The sequence below is a fragment of the Ochotona princeps genome, chromosome X (genome assembly GCF_030435755.1).
Source record: "Ochotona princeps isolate mOchPri1 chromosome X, mOchPri1.hap1, whole genome shotgun sequence".
In the NCBI taxonomy this organism is placed as follows: Eukaryota; Metazoa; Chordata; class Mammalia; order Lagomorpha; family Ochotonidae; genus Ochotona; species Ochotona princeps.
The window spans coordinates 21,828,746-21,846,907 of NC_080865.1; the positions used below are offsets into that span (position 1 = coordinate 21,828,746).

At 42.4% G+C, this 18,162-nt stretch overlaps 1 protein-coding gene across 8 annotated transcripts in view; it reads left to right on the plus strand.

Moving 5' to 3' along the window:
• Positions 1-18,162, plus strand: part of DMD (dystrophin) — a 1,951,117-nt gene that overhangs the window by 1,846,523 nt on the left and 86,432 nt on the right. For all 8 annotated transcript variants that reach the window (XM_058659083.1, XM_058659078.1, XM_058659079.1 and 5 more), the window contains 3 exons: positions 573-647; positions 13,112-13,313; positions 15,491-15,576. In XM_058659083.1, coding sequence (XP_058515066.1) covers positions 573-647; positions 13,112-13,313; positions 15,491-15,576 — 363 coding nt within the window. The remainder of the gene's footprint in view (positions 1-572; positions 648-13,111; positions 13,314-15,490; positions 15,577-18,162) is intronic.

The window sequence follows — 18,162 nt, forward strand, 5'->3', positions numbered from 1 at the left end:
ATACACATTTTGTACATAAAAAAATAAAATGAAGCTCTTAACACTGTGTATCTTTGGATTGTGGAATTATGAGTGATTTGTTTACTCAGGTTTATATTTTCCTAGTTTCTCACAGAGAGCAGGTATTGCTTTTTGTAGCCAGAAGATGTGTTGCCACTTGACCATCTGCATAACTATTACAGTGATTTCAATATTATTATCAATATGATCAATTATTCCTTGTTCTCTTTCCTTTGGTGCAGTGACGACTTAGTACAGTAGACCCAGATCTCGGGGGGAGGGGGAAGGTGTCTGTCCTGCTTTACCCCCTTGGGAACAAAGACCAGAGGAATGTCCAGCAGTGGTTGCCACTGCCCTCCTTCTGGGACTTTAGCTCTCCTGAATATCCCAGGGAGAAGGAAACTTTGCTTTTCCCCAACATCAACAGAATTCCACCTCTCAAATCTTGGAGCATAGATGCAAGATTTTGTCCTAGCCTATTTTTGTGGTGGCTGTGGTTGGCAAATCATTAGGGGCTTTTGTGGGTGCTGATGAAGTAACAAATCATCTTTGTTTGCCCCTTTTTTCTTCAGCTGACCTGAATAATGTCCGATTCTCAGCATACAGGACTGCCATGAAACTCCGAAGACTCCAGAAGGCCCTTTGCTGTAAGTCTCAATCTATGCATAAATGCCTGGATAATCTGTTTGCTTTAAAAAAAAAAAAGAGGGAGGTTGAAAGCATCTTGGCTTGGTGAGGGCAGAAATAGCCGACAGAAGCCCTGTTGTACCATATGTTTCATTCCATTAGTGTATCTTCTGGTGTGGTGTTTACCCAAATTGTTTCGTTATTTTGTTTGGAGCATTCCTGTCAGTGTTTCTCAGCTACTGAAACTAAATTGATAAGGATAGTTTTTGTTTTTCTACTAAATAGCATTGGTGTGCACACTTAAAATAGTGAACCTTGTGTTCTGTCCTCTCCAGTGCATCTGTTTCTTCATCTTAGGACATGTGCTTGGTGTGAGGAGCCTGTGACGTGGAGTGGCGTCCAAGCTGAAGTTGAGACATGTGGTTTCTTAGGTTGAGTGCCAGTGTGCAGATTAGTGTTGTGCTGTGATAGGGGAAAGATGATTCTACTGCTTTTCTGCTTTCTTTTTTACAGCCTACAAATTAGGCAAGTCTCTAAAACATTACACAGTTGCAACTTTGCATCAGACTTTCTCCATTATCAGCCAGTGAATTGCAGTCATGCTATTTAATGCACATCTATATGCATTGCTGATAAGCCCGTGAAACAGGCTCTAGCCTGAAGAGAATTGTAGTGTGATGAGGGTTACTCAGGATATCCATAAAATGTGGTGACTTAGATAAATGTACACGTAATTTCATCAGGAGGATCTGCAATTGGTTAAAAAAAAAAGGTGATTTTTTTTTAGGCTTTTTGGGCATTTGGAGGAAAAGTGAAGAGAAAGTTTGAATGTCATGTGTTTAGTTGTGTGATGATAGAAGAATGGGGTTCCGTGTGAACAGCTAGCCGTGTGGGGTGGAATTCACAAGAGGTTTGATTGAAGTGATCTTGCCTATCAGATGAGTCCAGCAGGATACGGAGAATTCAATCCATGAAGAATGTTCTGGCCAGAAGGAAGAACATATGCCAAACCTGAAGCCCAGACAAAGATGGCATAGTCAGGAGCTGGAAATACTACCATGTGATTGAAGTATAGAACTCTCAGAAGAAGTGTTGTAGAATATTAGGATGGGAGACTCTTTTTAAACCCAGGCTCAAGAATTTAGGGGATCACTGAGGGAACTATTGAAGGAATTTTGGCAAGAAAATTACATGATCAAAGTTTTGCTTCAAAAGATGATTTGGTCCGTGAGACCAAGCAAAGATTATATTTGGCTGTCGAATCGAGGTGTTGTGTGACAGGAGAGAGAGCCATAGCAGTCATCGAAAGCAACAGCATGGTGGCCTGAATGAACAAAGGAGACATGAAGATAGGTGAGGGAATCTAGAAATATTTCGGAGGTAGATTTCATGGTTCCTTTGATGTGTCGGCGGGGGGAGAGTGAAGGAAGACATTGAGGTGCTCGGCTTGGGCTACCTGCTGTCTCACAGAGTTGGACATGACGCTGTGTTGCTCAGGAGAAACGCATTAACAGCATTTAGGAAGCGCCAGCATGTAAACAGGGCTTGTAGCCGTATGGAGGATGAGATGGCTTGGCAAGAGTGTGGAGTAAGAAGAAAAGAGTTGTTTAAGGCGGAGGTGAACAACCCACAGAGGAAGCAGGGAACTAGTGAGGTCAGAGTGCATTGTATTGCATAGAGAGAAAGAAGGGACCTGTCTCCAGGGACAGATGTTGCTGGGACATCCAGATGGAACTGGGAAATGTGCTCACAGGATTTAGTAACGTGGAGGTCATCAGGATGTTTGGCGAGATTTTACAGGCCTGATAGAGGCAATGAGTGAGCTTAGAAGCAAATCACCAGTAAGGCTGTATGAATGGTTCTTGGGCACGTTGAGTTACGAAGAGAAAGAAGGATAGTTGCTATCTGCAGGGTGCTCAGGAGTTAATGAGATGCTTGAGTGTATCAGGGGGCTTTGGAAAGCTAGAGGACAAATGGTATCAAGAGGTAATGTGAAATTTCTGTGAGCATTTGGAATCTTCCAGGTATTTATATGAATATCAAAAGAAGGCAGGATAAAGCTAAAATGGTTGGCTCAGGAGGAGATAACAAAAACCAACCTTTCAGCACCCGGTACTGTGGCCTAGTAGTTAAATCCTCACCACACATCCACCAAGATGCCATGTGGGTGCAGGTTCATATCCCGGCAGCTCCACTTCCCATCCAGCTCCCTGCTTGTGGCCTGGGAAAGGAGTTGAGGACGGCCCAAAGCCTTGAAACTCTGCACTCAGAGGCCTGAAAAAAGCTCCTGGCTTCAGATCGGCTCAGCTCTGGCTGTTGCGGCCACTTGGGAAGTGAACCAGCAGATAGAAGATCTTTGTATCTTTCCTTCTCTCTGTATATCTGCCTTTCCAAAAAAAAAAAAAAAAAGTAAAAATAAATCTTTAAAAACAACAGCAAAGCCCTGACGTTTCAGAGGTCTATAGGCGGGCGATCCAGAGTGAGAGCGAGGAGGTTGTTCTATTCTGCTGTCCTGGGTGGGGCAGAGGGACTATCAGAGCAAGTCCAGCTAGCCAAGAAGCCTGGCAGCAAGGAGCTGAGGGCTCCCCGTCTGAAGTTCTTCTGTTTTCCGTGGACAGTTGAAGGAGACTCCTGGTGATGCAGTTAACAGCCAAAGGGGATAAAGTTGAGAGCCGGCATTCTGGAAACCCAGGAGTCAGCTGAGTGTTACAGAGCAGCATCCGCCTGCGGGAGTGCAATATTTTTTTGTGGGTATACTCAGCAGTAAGGAGGTACATACTAATGTGCTGGGGTAAGCAGGGGACAGCTAAGCAAGACAAGTAAGGATTTCGGCAAAAAGAGTGACAGATGCACTGAGTATGACTTAGGTAGGAGAAGTTGTGAATTCACGTGATAGCTGGTCATTAGGAAGGAGAGTGCTTGAGAAGCTAAATGTGTCAGGGAGGTGGAGGAAGATAGGGAAGAGTGATGAGACCAAACAGGTTGCTGTCAGAACAAAGTAGAGCTAGATGACATTTCAAATGTGGGACGCTCCTGGGTGAATAGGTGTAGAATGCTCGAGCAGCTGGCAGCTGTGGAACAGGGATGAATTTCTATGTAGATGAAATAGGAAAGTAGGGAAGGCATTTAGTTTTGCAGCTGGAAAGCTGATCAAGACATCTGCCCCACATTAGAGTGCTGGGTTAGATTCCCTGCTCTGCCTCCTGACTCCAGCTTCTGGCTGATGTGTGCCTTGGGAAGCGCTGATGATTGCTCAGCTAGTTGGCTTCCCATCCGTCACCTGTGTGCCTCAGCCCGGTGTCATTGCAGTTATCTGGGGAGTAACTAAGAGGATGGGAGATTGCTCTGGATCCCCCCCCCCCCCATCAATGTTTTTCTTTTTTAAGAAGAAATTAAGGAACTAATCAGAATGATGAACATGTCATTGTGTCTATATTTAAATCATCTGAAATTGGGGTTAGAACTGGAGAAGACAAAGAGCTGTGAATCCAATAACCAGATCTTTAGGAAATGAAGGAGTTTGGCCAGAGGGTACTGCACAGTGTAGCAGTAAGATCTTTTTGGTAAGATTTATTTATTTGAAAGGAACAGTTAGGGAGCGACAAAGAAGGCGCTGCCATCAGCTGGCCACAACAGCTAGGGCTGGGCCTGGCCGAAGCCAGGGAGATGTGGAGCTTCGTCTGCTCTCCCATGTGAGTGAAGAGGCCCAAGGATTTAGACCATCTCCCAGGTCATGAGCAGGGAATTGGATCAGGAGTAGCCAGGAGTTGAAGCAGTGCTCAGAGGCAATGGCTTTACCTGCTGTGCCATCATGCCAGCCCCAGCAGTAAGATCTTTAAGGGTTATTACATGGAGATGCCTTTCCTCTTTATCTTGTTATCTCCAATGTTTAGCACAAAATCTGGCAGAAGTTTAGCCCAGTGTTTTCCTGGAATGAATGCATGAGTGAAAGTAAATCGAAGCTCCCATTTCCTTATAGCTTATAGCCTAAATTGTTCTTCAGCTGCATAGCTGCCAAGTTTAAGTAGTTTAGGGCTCCAAAGGCCTAGGGTTTGCTTAGGGACCTGTTAGTGTACCATTGCCAATACAAAGCAGTTTGGGGTAGGGCAGGTTCCAACCTGTTCTCCTCATCCTGCCCCATCCACAAACAATACTTGCCTTCAGTAAAAGGGTACTTGTGAATTGCTTATTATTTTTTTAAAGATTTATTTTATTTTTATTGGAAAGTCAGATATACAGAGAGGAGGAGAGACAGAGAGGAAGATCTTCATCCGATGATTCACTTGCAACGGCCGATGCTATGCCGATCCAAAGCTGGGATCCAGGAACCTCTTCCAGGTCTCCCACACGGGTGCAGAGTCCCAAGGCTTTGGGCCGTCCTCGACTGCTTTCCCAGGCCACAAGCAGGGAACTGGATGGGAAGTGGGGCTGCCGGGATTAGAACCAGCGCCCATATGGGATCCCGGGGCGTTCAAGGTGAGGACTTTAGCCACTAGGCCACGCCGCCGGGCCCATGAATTGCTTATTATAATTGGTTCCAGCACATTAGTGTTAAACCCTGAGCTCTGAAATGTAGGTGACATGGAATATCTTGACGACTGTGACCGTCAGTGTAGGCCTTATTCTATTTTCTGCTTAAGAAGCAATTCTATACGTATATTTGGGGTTTTTGTTTCTCATTGCAACTTACATTAAAATTTCTGGTAAACATTTGGGAAATGGGTAAGATAGATACTCAATAAAATGCTGGCCAGTTGAGGTGATAACTTTGTGACACAGGGAAACTCTGTGATATTTCACTTTTAAACAGATTTGAAATTTTCAAAATTTCCCCCCTGACTTTACTCACATGAAAAACTTCAAGTAGTATATTTACAGTAAATACTGACTTCTCACGAATGCTAGAAGGCTGCCATTTTTACCAAGAATATTGAGTGAAGAGTTCGCAATGTGTTCATTATTGAAAGCGTGTCATCACATTGCTTAACTAACTTGTTAGCATATGATTTAAGAATTTCCTCTTAACTTTGTTTGCTTAGGTTTATCTTCAAGCCTTTTGGCCTTGCTGTGCCTGCAAAGTGATGGGAAAGGACTATTGTCTGTAGCATAGGCAAATAAAACTTGTCCTGGCTAGCTTTTTCTGCAAAGGCTACTTTGAATTTTTTGGAAAAAAAAAGTAGTCCTGTCTTTTTATTTCTTTTAAAAGATTTAATTATTTATCTGAAAGACACAGAGAGAGGGATCATTCTTCATCTGATTGGGGCAGTGCTGGGCAGAGCCGCAGCAAGGAGCCAGAAACTTTCTGTAGGTCTCCCACATGTGTATAGGGGCCCAAGCCCATGGACCACTTTCCACTGCTTCCCCAGGCATATTATTGGAGAGCTGGAGCTCAAGTGGAGCAGCTAAGACTTGAATTGGTGCACCAAAGAGATGTAGTGTCACAGGGCCAGCTTAACCCATTGTGTGACAGTGCTGGCCCCATTACCAACTTTTTAGTGAAAATCCATGATTTCGCTCCGTGATTTCCTGATCCCAGTGAAGAGTTTGGATTGAAGATGCTGTATGGAGAGTTTGCACTGCCACCTCTGTTAAGCATTTTATTTTTATTTTTTTCTTCACTTCCCTATCAAGGCTCAATATTGCAAAATACACAATAATACAATTTTATCCACCATGGCAAATTTGCTGTTTGAGAGCATTGCTAGTGGCCTATAATGTCTTCCATTTGTAATCAGTTTAATGTTGCATGACACCCTTCTGCTCAGTACGATTGAAATTGATGAAGATACTTTAAGGATAGGTATGTGGCTTCTCAAACTAAAAGTAAAGCCTACTTTGAAGACCAATAAAAATGTACTTAACCAAGCAAGTGCCTTTAGTTGAAGAAGAAGGTGGGAGATAGCCCAAACAATGGGTCTAAATATACTGCACTTGGTAAATCTGACAACTAAGCTACCAACAGGAGGAAGTGGAGCATAACTTGCCTCAGTTTCCCAACAAAATCATACATCATGGAGTTGTGGTACACCCTGGAGTCGTCTGGTTCCAGCCTTGTCTTCACTTTGGACAAACCAGGGGAACAGTGTCCTCCTTCTCCACTTCGCCTTTTGATGGCACACCAAGAGTGGCAGTAGACAGGGTTCATTTGCCAAAGAAGACCACAGGACCGTGGTGATTTTGAAGCAGTCTGTCACTAGAGAAACAGCTAGCATGTAGCAGCCCCATTCAAGGTAGACTTTGGATCCACAGGCTAGCCCAGGTCCCACAAGGATGATGTCTGGGAGGGGCGAAAAGCTTCAGAGAATTTGAATTAAGATATGTTTCTTTTAGCACATGACAGTTTGGAAATCCACAAATAACACACATTTTCCATGAACTTTTCCATGAACCCCTTGTCTAATAATAATTTTGTTGCTACCCTGCAGAAACCCACCTTTTCCATATGCTGTGGTATAGCTTGTAGTTTCACAGAAAAGTTAAAGGCCTTGTCTTTTTTTTCCCCCATGAAAATTATACCGAGGACATAGCCAGGTGAACTCTCTCAGTTGCCATGATTTGACAGCTATTTGGTGCCCCCTCCCCCCACTCCCAAACCAGGAATCCCATCATCAGACCTGTCTATCCCCAGGGGAAAAAAGGTAAAATTTGTTCTGTATCCGATTAGCAGCACACAAGGGAAAGAGTGATGAGCCTTTAGTCACAGTTTGGAAGTTGAGGGAGAGTCAGCCATTCAAGGCAGTTTAGCATCCGTAGGCTTCCTCCCAAAACTGATTGCTTTCAAAGTGCTTTTCTCAAAACAGGAGGTCCTTTTAGTCCTTTTAGTTCATTTCTCATTTAAGACACATCCTACCTGGCCTGATATTCCTAGCCCAGCTCCTAACTTTCCCAGCTTTATTTCAAATGGTCCCAGCATTCTCTGGACCAACAACAAACATGATGTTGCCATCAAGATTACATCTTAAGGGCCCGGCGGCATGGCCTAGCGGCTAAAGTCCTCGCCTTCAGCGCGCCCCGGGATCCCATATGGGCGCCGGTTCTAATCCCGGCAGCTCTAGTTCCCATCCAGCTCCCTGCTTGTGGCCTGGGAAAGCAGTTGAGGACGGCCCAATGCACTGGGACCCTGCACCCGCGTGGGAGACCTGGAAGAGGTTCCTGGTTCCCGGCATCGGATCGGCATAGCATCGGCCGTTGTGGCTCACTTGGGGAGTGGAACATCGGACAAAAGATCTTCCTCTCTGTCTCTCCTCCTCTGTATATCTGACTTTGTAATAAAAATAAATCTTTAAAAAAAAGATTACATCTTAAATGTAATTACTGAAGCATAACTGCGAGGCACCACGATGTTGTCTTTCAGGAATTGTCTTTTTAAGGGCAAATGGTCTCACGGGTTTAGCCCATTTGTACGGTGATGGTTGCTCCTGGTTCCTTTGGTTGGAACCCCACCTACAGGCATGCAAGAGTGCAGTTCAAGTGTAAGGGGTTGTGAACTTTAGCTTTTGCTGACAATGCAGGAATTGATTTGATTTTTTTTTTTTTTTTTTTGGTTAAGCAGCTATAGAATCAGTTTGCAGTTTCCTTCTAATCTGTTTTATTAACTCCTTGGGTTTACTGTATCATTTCCAGGTTCCACTAGAAAGTTGGAGTATCACTAATCAAGCTTTAAGATGAATTTGATTTACTTGAAAGGCAGAGTTACAGGGAGAGATCTTTAATTCAGTGAATCACTCGCTAAATGTGTGTAGTGGTCAGAGCCAAGCAGCCAGGAGCTTCTTCCATATCTCCCACATGGCTACAGGGATATAAACACTTGAACTATCTCCTCCTGCTTTCCTAGGCACATTAGCAGGGAAAGGGATGATAAGTAGAGCACTCAGGTCTGGAGCTGGTGCCCTTGTGGGATGCCAGTGTTGCAAGTGGCTGCTCTATGTGCTATGCGTAGTTTCTGCCCCATCAGCCATCAATCTTAGAGCCCTTGTGTGCTGCTTCAAAGTGAAGGTAGCCTAATGACTAGCAGAAATGCATCGTTTTCATCTTTCATTAGGATTATCTTATTTCTTAGTGTCTTCGCAAAATAAATGACTTATTTTTAGCTAAGAATAAGTTGAACGTCTTCTAACATCTTGCTCCTACAATGACTTGCCCAGACATTAGCAGTTACAAAAGGTTCAATTGCTAGAAAGGATCCACAAAACCCAAATGACAATGCTTGAAAATGTACAGTCCAAGACAGGAGAAGGATGCAATATTCAACAGCATTAGAACCAGGATATGCATCCCAGTAAGGGAGCAGAGGGACCTGGTGTAAACTCTCATTCCACTCTCTCCGCAAGGGCCACACACGGATACATTTTCTCTCGAGTTAGGACCCACTAATGTGGGCACAAGGTACCGTAGAAGCGAAGGAGCACACATTGGAGTCTCGGCTAGTTGCTCATAGCATAGTATATCGGTAAGTTAGGCATTTAGCCAGCTCCAAACCCAGTTAGTCTGTGGGTCTCACTGAGACCAGGTAAAAATGATCATTGTTACTGTTAGCAGTAAACATGGGCGGTGACCTTTAGCCCATGGTTGCACATCAGCACAGTGAGCCGCTTCTTTCCATTGCTTTGGCAGGCTTTCTGCACTGTGTAGATGTTTTAGTGAAACATCTCATGCCGATTCCCAAGCCTCTAGGGGTCACCCGTCAAAGCGCAGATGCCTACATGAAAGTGCACTGGCTTTTGTTGCTGTACAAAGATTCCTTTGGAAAGTCCTTCAGCCTTAAATGTAAACTGCCCATAGAATGGCATGAAGTCAATGATCTTCCCAGGTGCACCTTCTGACTGGGCAAGAAAAGCCCACAGACGCACATTTCCCTGCTCACTCCCTGTTTCTGTGTTGGGATTCCAGGACTAGTTATATGGCAATGTAGAATATCCAGGTTGAAGTAGGATGAGCTTGGGGTTGTGAGGGCAACATGAGAATGTTAGTGCTCATGAGTACACAATGCAGAATGGTCCTCCTCATTTGTGAAGTCCCGAAGGCTACCTCCTGCCCTCAGTATCTGCCTCTCAAAGAAAGCAGCAAACCTTGGTATCCTGTCTTAACACGAGAGCAAGTAACTGTGTGTCTGCTCGCAGTTTCCTCAATTCCCAAAGAACGCTCAAGGTGCTTTCTGTCTCTGAAAGTCTGTGATTCTAGAAAAGGACAAAACAAGTCATTTTCCTGAGCTCCTCATTGTGGCATACACGAAAGGGAATAGAGTTAGCATTTGAGGGTCACTGCCACATGGTCTGTGTTCTTCAGTGCTGTTGGAGGCAATCGTGTGCTTTGTAAAAAGATTTAAAAAGAAAGACTTTTGAAAGAGGTGCTATATCTATATTAGCATGCTTGATTTTTATATATCTTTAAACTATATATACGCCTCAATGAATGCACTAAAAGGATATATATAAAAAGTTCATGCCAAGGTGCATTATCTTGTAATCCAATTTTCCATGAGCATTTTGAATCCTCATAAAGATACATGTTTTAATGCAGTTCCTAGCTTGAGGTAAAAGGATAGTTTCAAAAAATTGTGTCTGCTGTTTGCTTATAGAGGCTTCCAGAAATAGCTACCCATTAAGCTTAATTTTTCATCAAGGAAAAACTATATTCAGTATTTCCTTTAAGCTGTTCTTTTGGAAAAGTGAGTATGTGTGTAGCAATGAAAGAGTACCTATAGGCTTTCTCCCCTCTTTTCAGGTCCCTAGCATGGATACTGCATGCCTAAATGGAAGTCCCTTAACAATTGCTTTGTGTTAGTGGGAATCTGTTTGCTGTGTGTGTTTGTGGAAATGTGTTCTTTCGTCTTGTGTGATGGATGATTCTTGTGTTTAACCACATCCAGTTTGCGCAGAGCATGCTGCGCAGTATTTCTCTCCTAACTATGTCATCTTCTGCTCCTGTTATTTCAGGGCAATTGCTTTGCTCCCCTCTGGAGCTGTTTATATTCCAAATTTTCTGTTCAGTGTGTTACCCGTTCACCTGCACAGAGATAAGAGAAGACCCAATAAAATGAAATTCATGCAATTTTGCGGTTTCCATCACATGAGTAGGTTAGACACTAAATACAACCATGCATCAAAACATCCCACTTGTTAGTTCTTACATCTTTGGATTCAAAACCAAATTTTTATAATGATTAAAGCAGAATAACAAAAAAGAAAATAAAAAAATATAAAACCGCCCATAGCTCCCCTCATTATATCAGGATATATGTTGGGAATATTGGTGTTGGCATGAAATCTTTTCCTTGCTTCCCGTTCTGGAACTGCAGGGCTGCATTTCTAAATGATCTCAGTACTTGCTCTTGAAAATGTACTCCCTGTGGAAGTCAGAAGGATGCAAGCGGACTCTTTTTGTCTCTCTGGTTCCTTCTTTCCTCTCTTACTCCCCGTTCAGTTTTTGCCCTCCTCCTGTCCTCCTGGCTTGCTTTGGTTATGTTTGAATTCATTCTGCTTTTGCCCACCTGACTTTTCAAATCAGTCTCCCAAGTTATGTTTTTCTCTACTTTAAACAGTCTGAGCTCCCGTGAAAAGAGGTCATTTCTCCACCTTTAGAGGGTGCACATGCAATCAATGACAGGCTGCCTGAGTAAAGGTGGGGCCATAAGATTCTATCTCCTAAGATGTCAGACACATCTTCTTGGGTAAACACACCGTGGCAGAATCGACCACATTTCTCAGAATGGGTCCCCATCATTAAGCAATGCATGAGGATATGTGTTTCAATAAGTCTTTTTAAAAAATTGTTATTTTTAAAGTCAGTTATACAGAATAAACACTGGGAGAAAGATTTTCATCTGCTGGTTTACTTACCGGAATGGTTTTACAACAGCCACAGCTGGGCCAGGCCAAAGCAGGAGACTGGAGCATCAGCCGAGTCTCACAGGGCCCCAAGGGCTTGCACCATCCTCTACTGCTTTCCCAGGTGCATTAGCAGGGAACAGGATGAGAAGTGGAGCAAACAGGACTTGAACTGGTAGCCATATGGAATCCTGGCATCCCAGGCAGTGGCCTATCTCCCATATAGGTGCAGGAGCCCAAGGCCTCTGCTGCATTCCCATGTCATTAGCAGAAAGTTGGATTGGAAATGAAGCAGCTGCACTTTGAACAGCACCCATACAGGATGCCGGCTATGCAGACGGAGGATTGGCTTGCTACATCATCTTGCCCTGTGACTCTTTTTGAAGTAATAGAAGACATGTCTTTCCTTCCTTAGATACATGATAGTTTTGGACATCTTATGGTGACAGCTTACTGGGATGACAGAGTTTTATTCTCTGGAATTAAAAAAAAAGAAAAAAAATTTCCATTACTAGTTGTTCATGCTTCTAGAAAATTCCTGAGTTTTCTGTCTTGTGTTTTTCAAAGAAAAATATTTGTGCTGCTTGGTTCTGAACCTACATAGACATTTAATACTTTTGTTTTCTTAATACAAAGTTAGAACTGGCTACATGTAACAATTAAGTTTATGTGTTCTGTTTGCATCCTTTTGTTGTTGGGAATGACCTGTATTTATCTGAAATTGCATTTAAAATTATATTGTTCCATCCCTGTAGAGGTGTGAGAAATTGACTCAGGCATCATTGATTGCTCATCTCAAAGGACTGAGAAGCACAAGGGAACTTAGGTATATCGAGTTGTCGAAAATGCAAGTTGCTGCAGTTGAAATTTGATAACGTTGCTTTACAGAAAAAGCATCTTTTCCTGACTCCTCAGAATCAGATTTGTGGTACATTGATGCTGGACAGAGTTGGAAGTTTCACCTGTGGTTAGATCTTTGTTGGGCAGCGTGTGATTGCGTTCCACCTCTGCTCAAGGGAATTTCCTCTCTGCCCACCCCAAGTCCTATCATATTCTTCGAGGACTCAAGGAGCAAACACTGTACACTACAGTTTGAAAGTGAAAGGGGAAATAATTCAGCCTCGGGTCTGGATGTTGGATAAATGATGCAGTTACTTCAGTTTGCCTGCAGAACATTATAGTGAAGTTGATTATTTCTCACCTCAGGTGAACGTAGCAGAGAGATGCTCAGGGGATGGCTACTGTAAAGGGAAAACCACTTAGGATTATAAATGCACAGTTAGCAATAGAGTTTATACAACCCTGTTCACAGAGATTAATCTAACTGACCTTCTCTAACGCTGGTACAAGAAAGAATTGGCAGAATCTGTTTCAAAATCTCTAGTAAACTTACTGTTATTCAGGGGAAAATGAGTGCTTATACGAAACAGGATAGATCTATTCAACTTCGATGTACTCCCTGATACTTGGTGGCAGGAGGTGGGAACTGTATCATTCCTCATGCCTTACCCGGTGCCAGGGGACAAGTTCTGATGGTCTAGCTCCCAAATCCCTTGGAAAGAAGATAGGGTTTGGATGGCGCTTCCAAAAGGATGTGAGACCACCCCACCAGGAAAGAAGCTGCAAACAAAGTGTGTGGTTTTTTGTGCTTTTTGCAGTGGATCTCTTGAGCCTGTCAGCTGCATGCGATGCCTTGGACCAGCACAACCTCAAGCAAAATGACCAGCCCATGGATATCCTACAGATCATCAACTGTTTGACCACTGTTTATGACCGCCTAGAACAAGAGCACAACAATTTGGTCAATGTCCCTCTGTGTGTGGATATGTGTCTCAACTGGCTGCTGAACGTTTATGACACGTACGTATGGCAAGTTTTCTTCTAGCTATGTCTTGGGAAGCTTAGCTTGCACATGACTGACTGTGTAATTAGCGTTACAACAGGGCCTCGAAGCTATAGACCTAATGTCTCTGTAATAAATCCTGTCTGTATTTATAGGCCTTGAGAAGTATCTTGAGAAGCTAGGAGTTCAGAGAGACTAGAATGCTCTCAGATAAGAAAACACACAAAACCCCGAGCTATTCATGTTTCATGAGGTGAAATGATTTCCTGGCTGACCTTGGTTCTTTCCCTCTCGGGCCTGTGGGGAGTTTGGAAGTCCTCCATCCTCTTGAAGGCTGACATGCTGTTTCTGTCCCTCAAGATGATGGCATCTCTGTCACCAGATCAGAGTCAACCTAGCTGATACTTAGAAGGACTTTGCGCAAGATTCTGAATTGATAAGGTCAGCAAAATGAAAGTAAGCCCTTAGTGCAGCCAACTCCGCTCCTTAAGCAGAGGGAACTTTCATTTTTAAGAAGGTTTTAGAAGGTTTTTGTTTGACTCCTCCCCATTCATCACTCTCTCTGATAGAACAACTATTTACTTCTTTTGAATTACACACGGGAGACATCCTCAGTTATTTTTGTCCTGAGCTTAATGGATGCAACTGAGTAAGGGGGCACAAACATTGCTCTTGGTTTTGGAACTGAATTCTTCTAAGACCTCAAGGTTATTACATGCCTCATTTCATGCATCAACAAGAACATATTCCCATTTGGAAATCTGGAAAGGTTTTCTCAAAAGAATTGCATTGCAACTCTGTTGCCTTTTGTGTATATGCTAGACTACTACCACTGCTCTCACCAAAACTGATACTTTTTTGTTGTTATTTTGATAAAGTATTGCTTTTTAAATTTCAGTACCACCTGGCCATTAAATTCAATCATATACCAAGACTTTGAACATGTTGGCTCTTAAGTCTGGATTACATTTACATTTATGTCGATAAGGTTTTTGTATTCAGATTTTTCCTCAGATATATTTTGGCACCTTTTTTTGGGGGACACATGTGGATGTATTCTGGATATGTAAGTTTTGTTCTACCCACCTGAAGATTACTTGAGGACAATTTTAACTCCCTGAAGACCTGAGTTATACTGGAAAGGTTTATTTGTTAAATTTTGATATTGATATGCCTTTTCCTAAGAGGGAAGGAAGAATAAACACTTAAGGAAGAAACACTTAAGTGATAAGAATTTCTAGCATTTCTCTTTGAGGGATTTAATAAATTGCTACTAGTTGGAAGTTGAGTGTATTGTTCATCAGAAGTAACCATAGTTTGCATCTATCCTTTATGAAGAAGAAATGACAGGTGGGAGAATACGCTTATGTTTTTGCTTCCTTGCCTTTATTGAACCACTGCCTAAGGTCTAGTTGTTTTCCATAATTAAGAAACTGAAAAATTATTGAAAGACATTTTCTACAGAATGGAAAGCTTTTCATTCTTGTTTTCCATTGGTTCACATAGATAAAATATGTTTCTTAATAAATTGGTTATGTAGCAGGCTGTATTTCTGCTTTCTATATGTAAAGCAAAAGCATATATATTAAAGCATTGATGTAGCAATAGGTTTCTTTAACACTTCTCCTTTAGAGCACGTGTTTGAATGCTTTCTAATCGGGCATGTCATTTTTCTCACGGAAATAAATGTTCATGTTTTATATTAGGTGTCACAGGGCCTGAAGTGATTAATTTTCTTTTCAGTAAGGGGCAGTCTAATGAAAGTGTGAAAGAGGGTTGAAGAGAGCAGAGCAGTTAGTTGCTGGTAATTTTTTGGGCTTCAGTAACCAAAGTAGGTAATTTATTTCAGTAACCAAAATAGCTTGGTGCACAGTGGTAAGTCGTCCAATTACTGATATAAGCCAGAGTTGTTCTCCACGGGCAAATAGAAGGCTCTATCCCCTCCCCATCCTATTGTAAGTAAAAGTTTTTAAGAATTGAAAACTTTGTAAATATTTATTGGTTATGTTGTTCAGCTTTCCAGTGTATCCTAGGTTATCAGTCAGACTATAGATAGAGAACTTGGAAAAGTTCCCAACGTTCGATAAATCACTGACCAATTTGCGTAAAGTTCCATGTCTACTCTCTTGTTTTTAATTAAAAGTGTTTGGAGGAAGTGTCAGTAAATATCTTCTGGTTTGTTTCTTCATACTAGGGGACGTACGGGGAGGATCCGTGTCCTGTCTTTTAAAACTGGCATCATTTCTCTGTGTAAAGCACATTTGGAAGACAAGTACAGATGTAAGTCATGCATATTTACTCTGCATTCTTTTATTGGGGTTGGCTAATCACTCCAGTTCTAGGTGGGAAATGACATAGTGTTCTTATTTGACAGCAGGTTCATGTAAGATGTAGAACTGCATTTAGAGTGTCATAAAATTAGGCTTGTGCTATTGCCTGTCAAACATTAAATTGCAGGTATTTAAATAGAGAACAAGGATTAACTTTTCCAGTCCGAGTATTATTTTATGTTACATTGACTGTCTGAATAAAACATGTGTTCCTAGGGGATAAAGCCTGATCTCCTAACCCCTTTGTATAAGGCAGAAAAAAAATAAATGTGCAGGTTTAATCCCTGTACTTGCCTAGTCTGTGGATTCTTATTTAAAGAATATTATCTGGCACTAGCGTTGAGGAAGCATTGTTTACTTTATACTGATTTAACTGCAGTGTAGTGACATCCCAGTTCTGTGGTGATTAACATTTTATCATTTCAGAGTCAGAGAGCTTACTGTTTGTGAAAGCATGCATACCGCCCTACAGAATTTCCTTGCGATTAGCCATAGGGGTCTTCTTAAAAGTTACAGATCCAGGGGCAGGCATTTGCCATAACAGTTAGGATGCCCATATCTCACATTGGCGTATTTGGTTTTGAGTTACGGTTCCTGCTAATACACACCTTGGGGAGCAGCAGGTGTTGGGTCAGGTTCCAGGGTTCCTGGCAGCCAGGTGAGACACCTGGATTGAGTTCCCAGCTTCTGGCTTCATCCCACGCCAGCCCCAGCTTTTGCAGGCATTCGGATAGTGAACTGATCCATGGAAGCTCGCTCTCTTCCTCTGGCCACCTGTCTGCCTTGCTCTCTCTTGCTCTGCTCCTCTGATAAGTAAGTTTAAAAAATTGCAGCTCCCAGTTAAATGTAAATGCTAAAGAAGTGATGGCTTTCTGCGATGAGGAACCTTTTTTCTGCCATGGGCCACTGGATAATTATGATGTTATTTGTGAGCCATACATAATCATCAACTTAGCCTGAGGCAGATTTTTTTGAACTTTGGGGCCCACTTGTGCTTGCCTTGGCAGGGCCAGACCAAATGATTTTGTAGGAACTATACAGATGTCTCCCACCCCAGGGAGATGGCCATTGTGAAGAATGGTACTTGTTTTTCTGCTTTAAATACATGTAAGAAAATTCTGTAGGAATATTAAACATATCCAGTCTGTCTTCTCTATTTCTCTCTGAGGCCTGGTCACACATAAATGAGGAAATGTGCTGAATTCAAGGACAGGCAGCAGAAAAATGAGGTCGAATTCCTCCTCAGCTACTCTGTCCTGTTCATTTCTTTTCTATGAGTAAGCCACAAAATCTATAAGCCATTTTAGCTGTTACTATTATCTAGTGTTTCCTTGAATTTTGTCAACTGAAGAACTAATGATAGGGCCTGGCACAGTGGTCTAGCAGATAAAGTCCTCGCCTTGAATGTGCTGGGATCTCATATGGGTGCTGGTTCCTTTCCCGGCGGCCCCGCTTCCCATCCAGCTCCCTGCTTGTGGCCTGGGAAAGCAGTCAAGGACAGCCCAAAGCCTTGGGACCCTGCGCCTGTGTGGGAGACCCGGAAGAGCTCCTGGCTTCAGACAACAGCACCGGCCGTTGTCACTTGGGGAGTGAATCATCGGATGGAAGATCTTCCTCTCTGTTTCTCCTCTTCTCTCTCTCTCTCTCTCTCTCTCTCTCTCTCTCTCTCTCTCTCTATATATATATATATATATATATATATATATATATATATCTGTCTTTGCAATAAAAATGAAAGCTTTGCTTTTTTTTTAAACACAAAAATTATGTGAGCAGACAGAGAAAGACGATTCCCATTTGGTCGTTAATCCTCAGATGTCTACACTAGACAAAGCTGGCCCAGACTGATCCAGGGGCTGGGAATTTTGATTCAGGTCTCCCACTGCAGGTAAAACCTTACTAAACTTGCCATCACCTGCTACTTCCCAGGGTCCCAATTAGCAGAAATTGTCATCTGGTTCAGAGCTGGCACTTGAAGCAAGTATTGTGACATCGATGCAGCCAGCTTAATCAGCAGCTAACGTGCTAGGGCACATGGCTGCCTGCTGAATAGCTTTGCTTCTATACTTGCATTTCAGGAGGTTTTTTTTTGAAGCTTCCCTGTTTGTATGGATTTCAGAATTTTTTCCACCAAAATCAATTTACCTTTTAATTCCATTTTCTATGAACATTCTGAAATATATTTTGAATAAAGCAAAGCATTCTGGTAGTCTTGCCTCCTTTAAACATTGTCATTACTTATTATGGGTTGGTTTTTATCTAACTTTATGGATCACATTGTAGATACAAAATTGAATCATTAAAGGCATTTTGAGACTGTTTCCCTGCTAAGAGGGAGCATGTTTTAAGGTTGGTTAAATAAAAATATCAACTTCAAAGTAAGATCTTATAACTAATTCATAAGTTTGCTCAAAATGTCTACATGTGTGTAATGGAGAGATGCTTCAAAGCTGTGCATGTGGTCCCAATTTTATTTTGACTATTTTGGATATCTTGTTAAGCGATTTAATTCCAGAGAGTTTAAGGTGGGTTTATG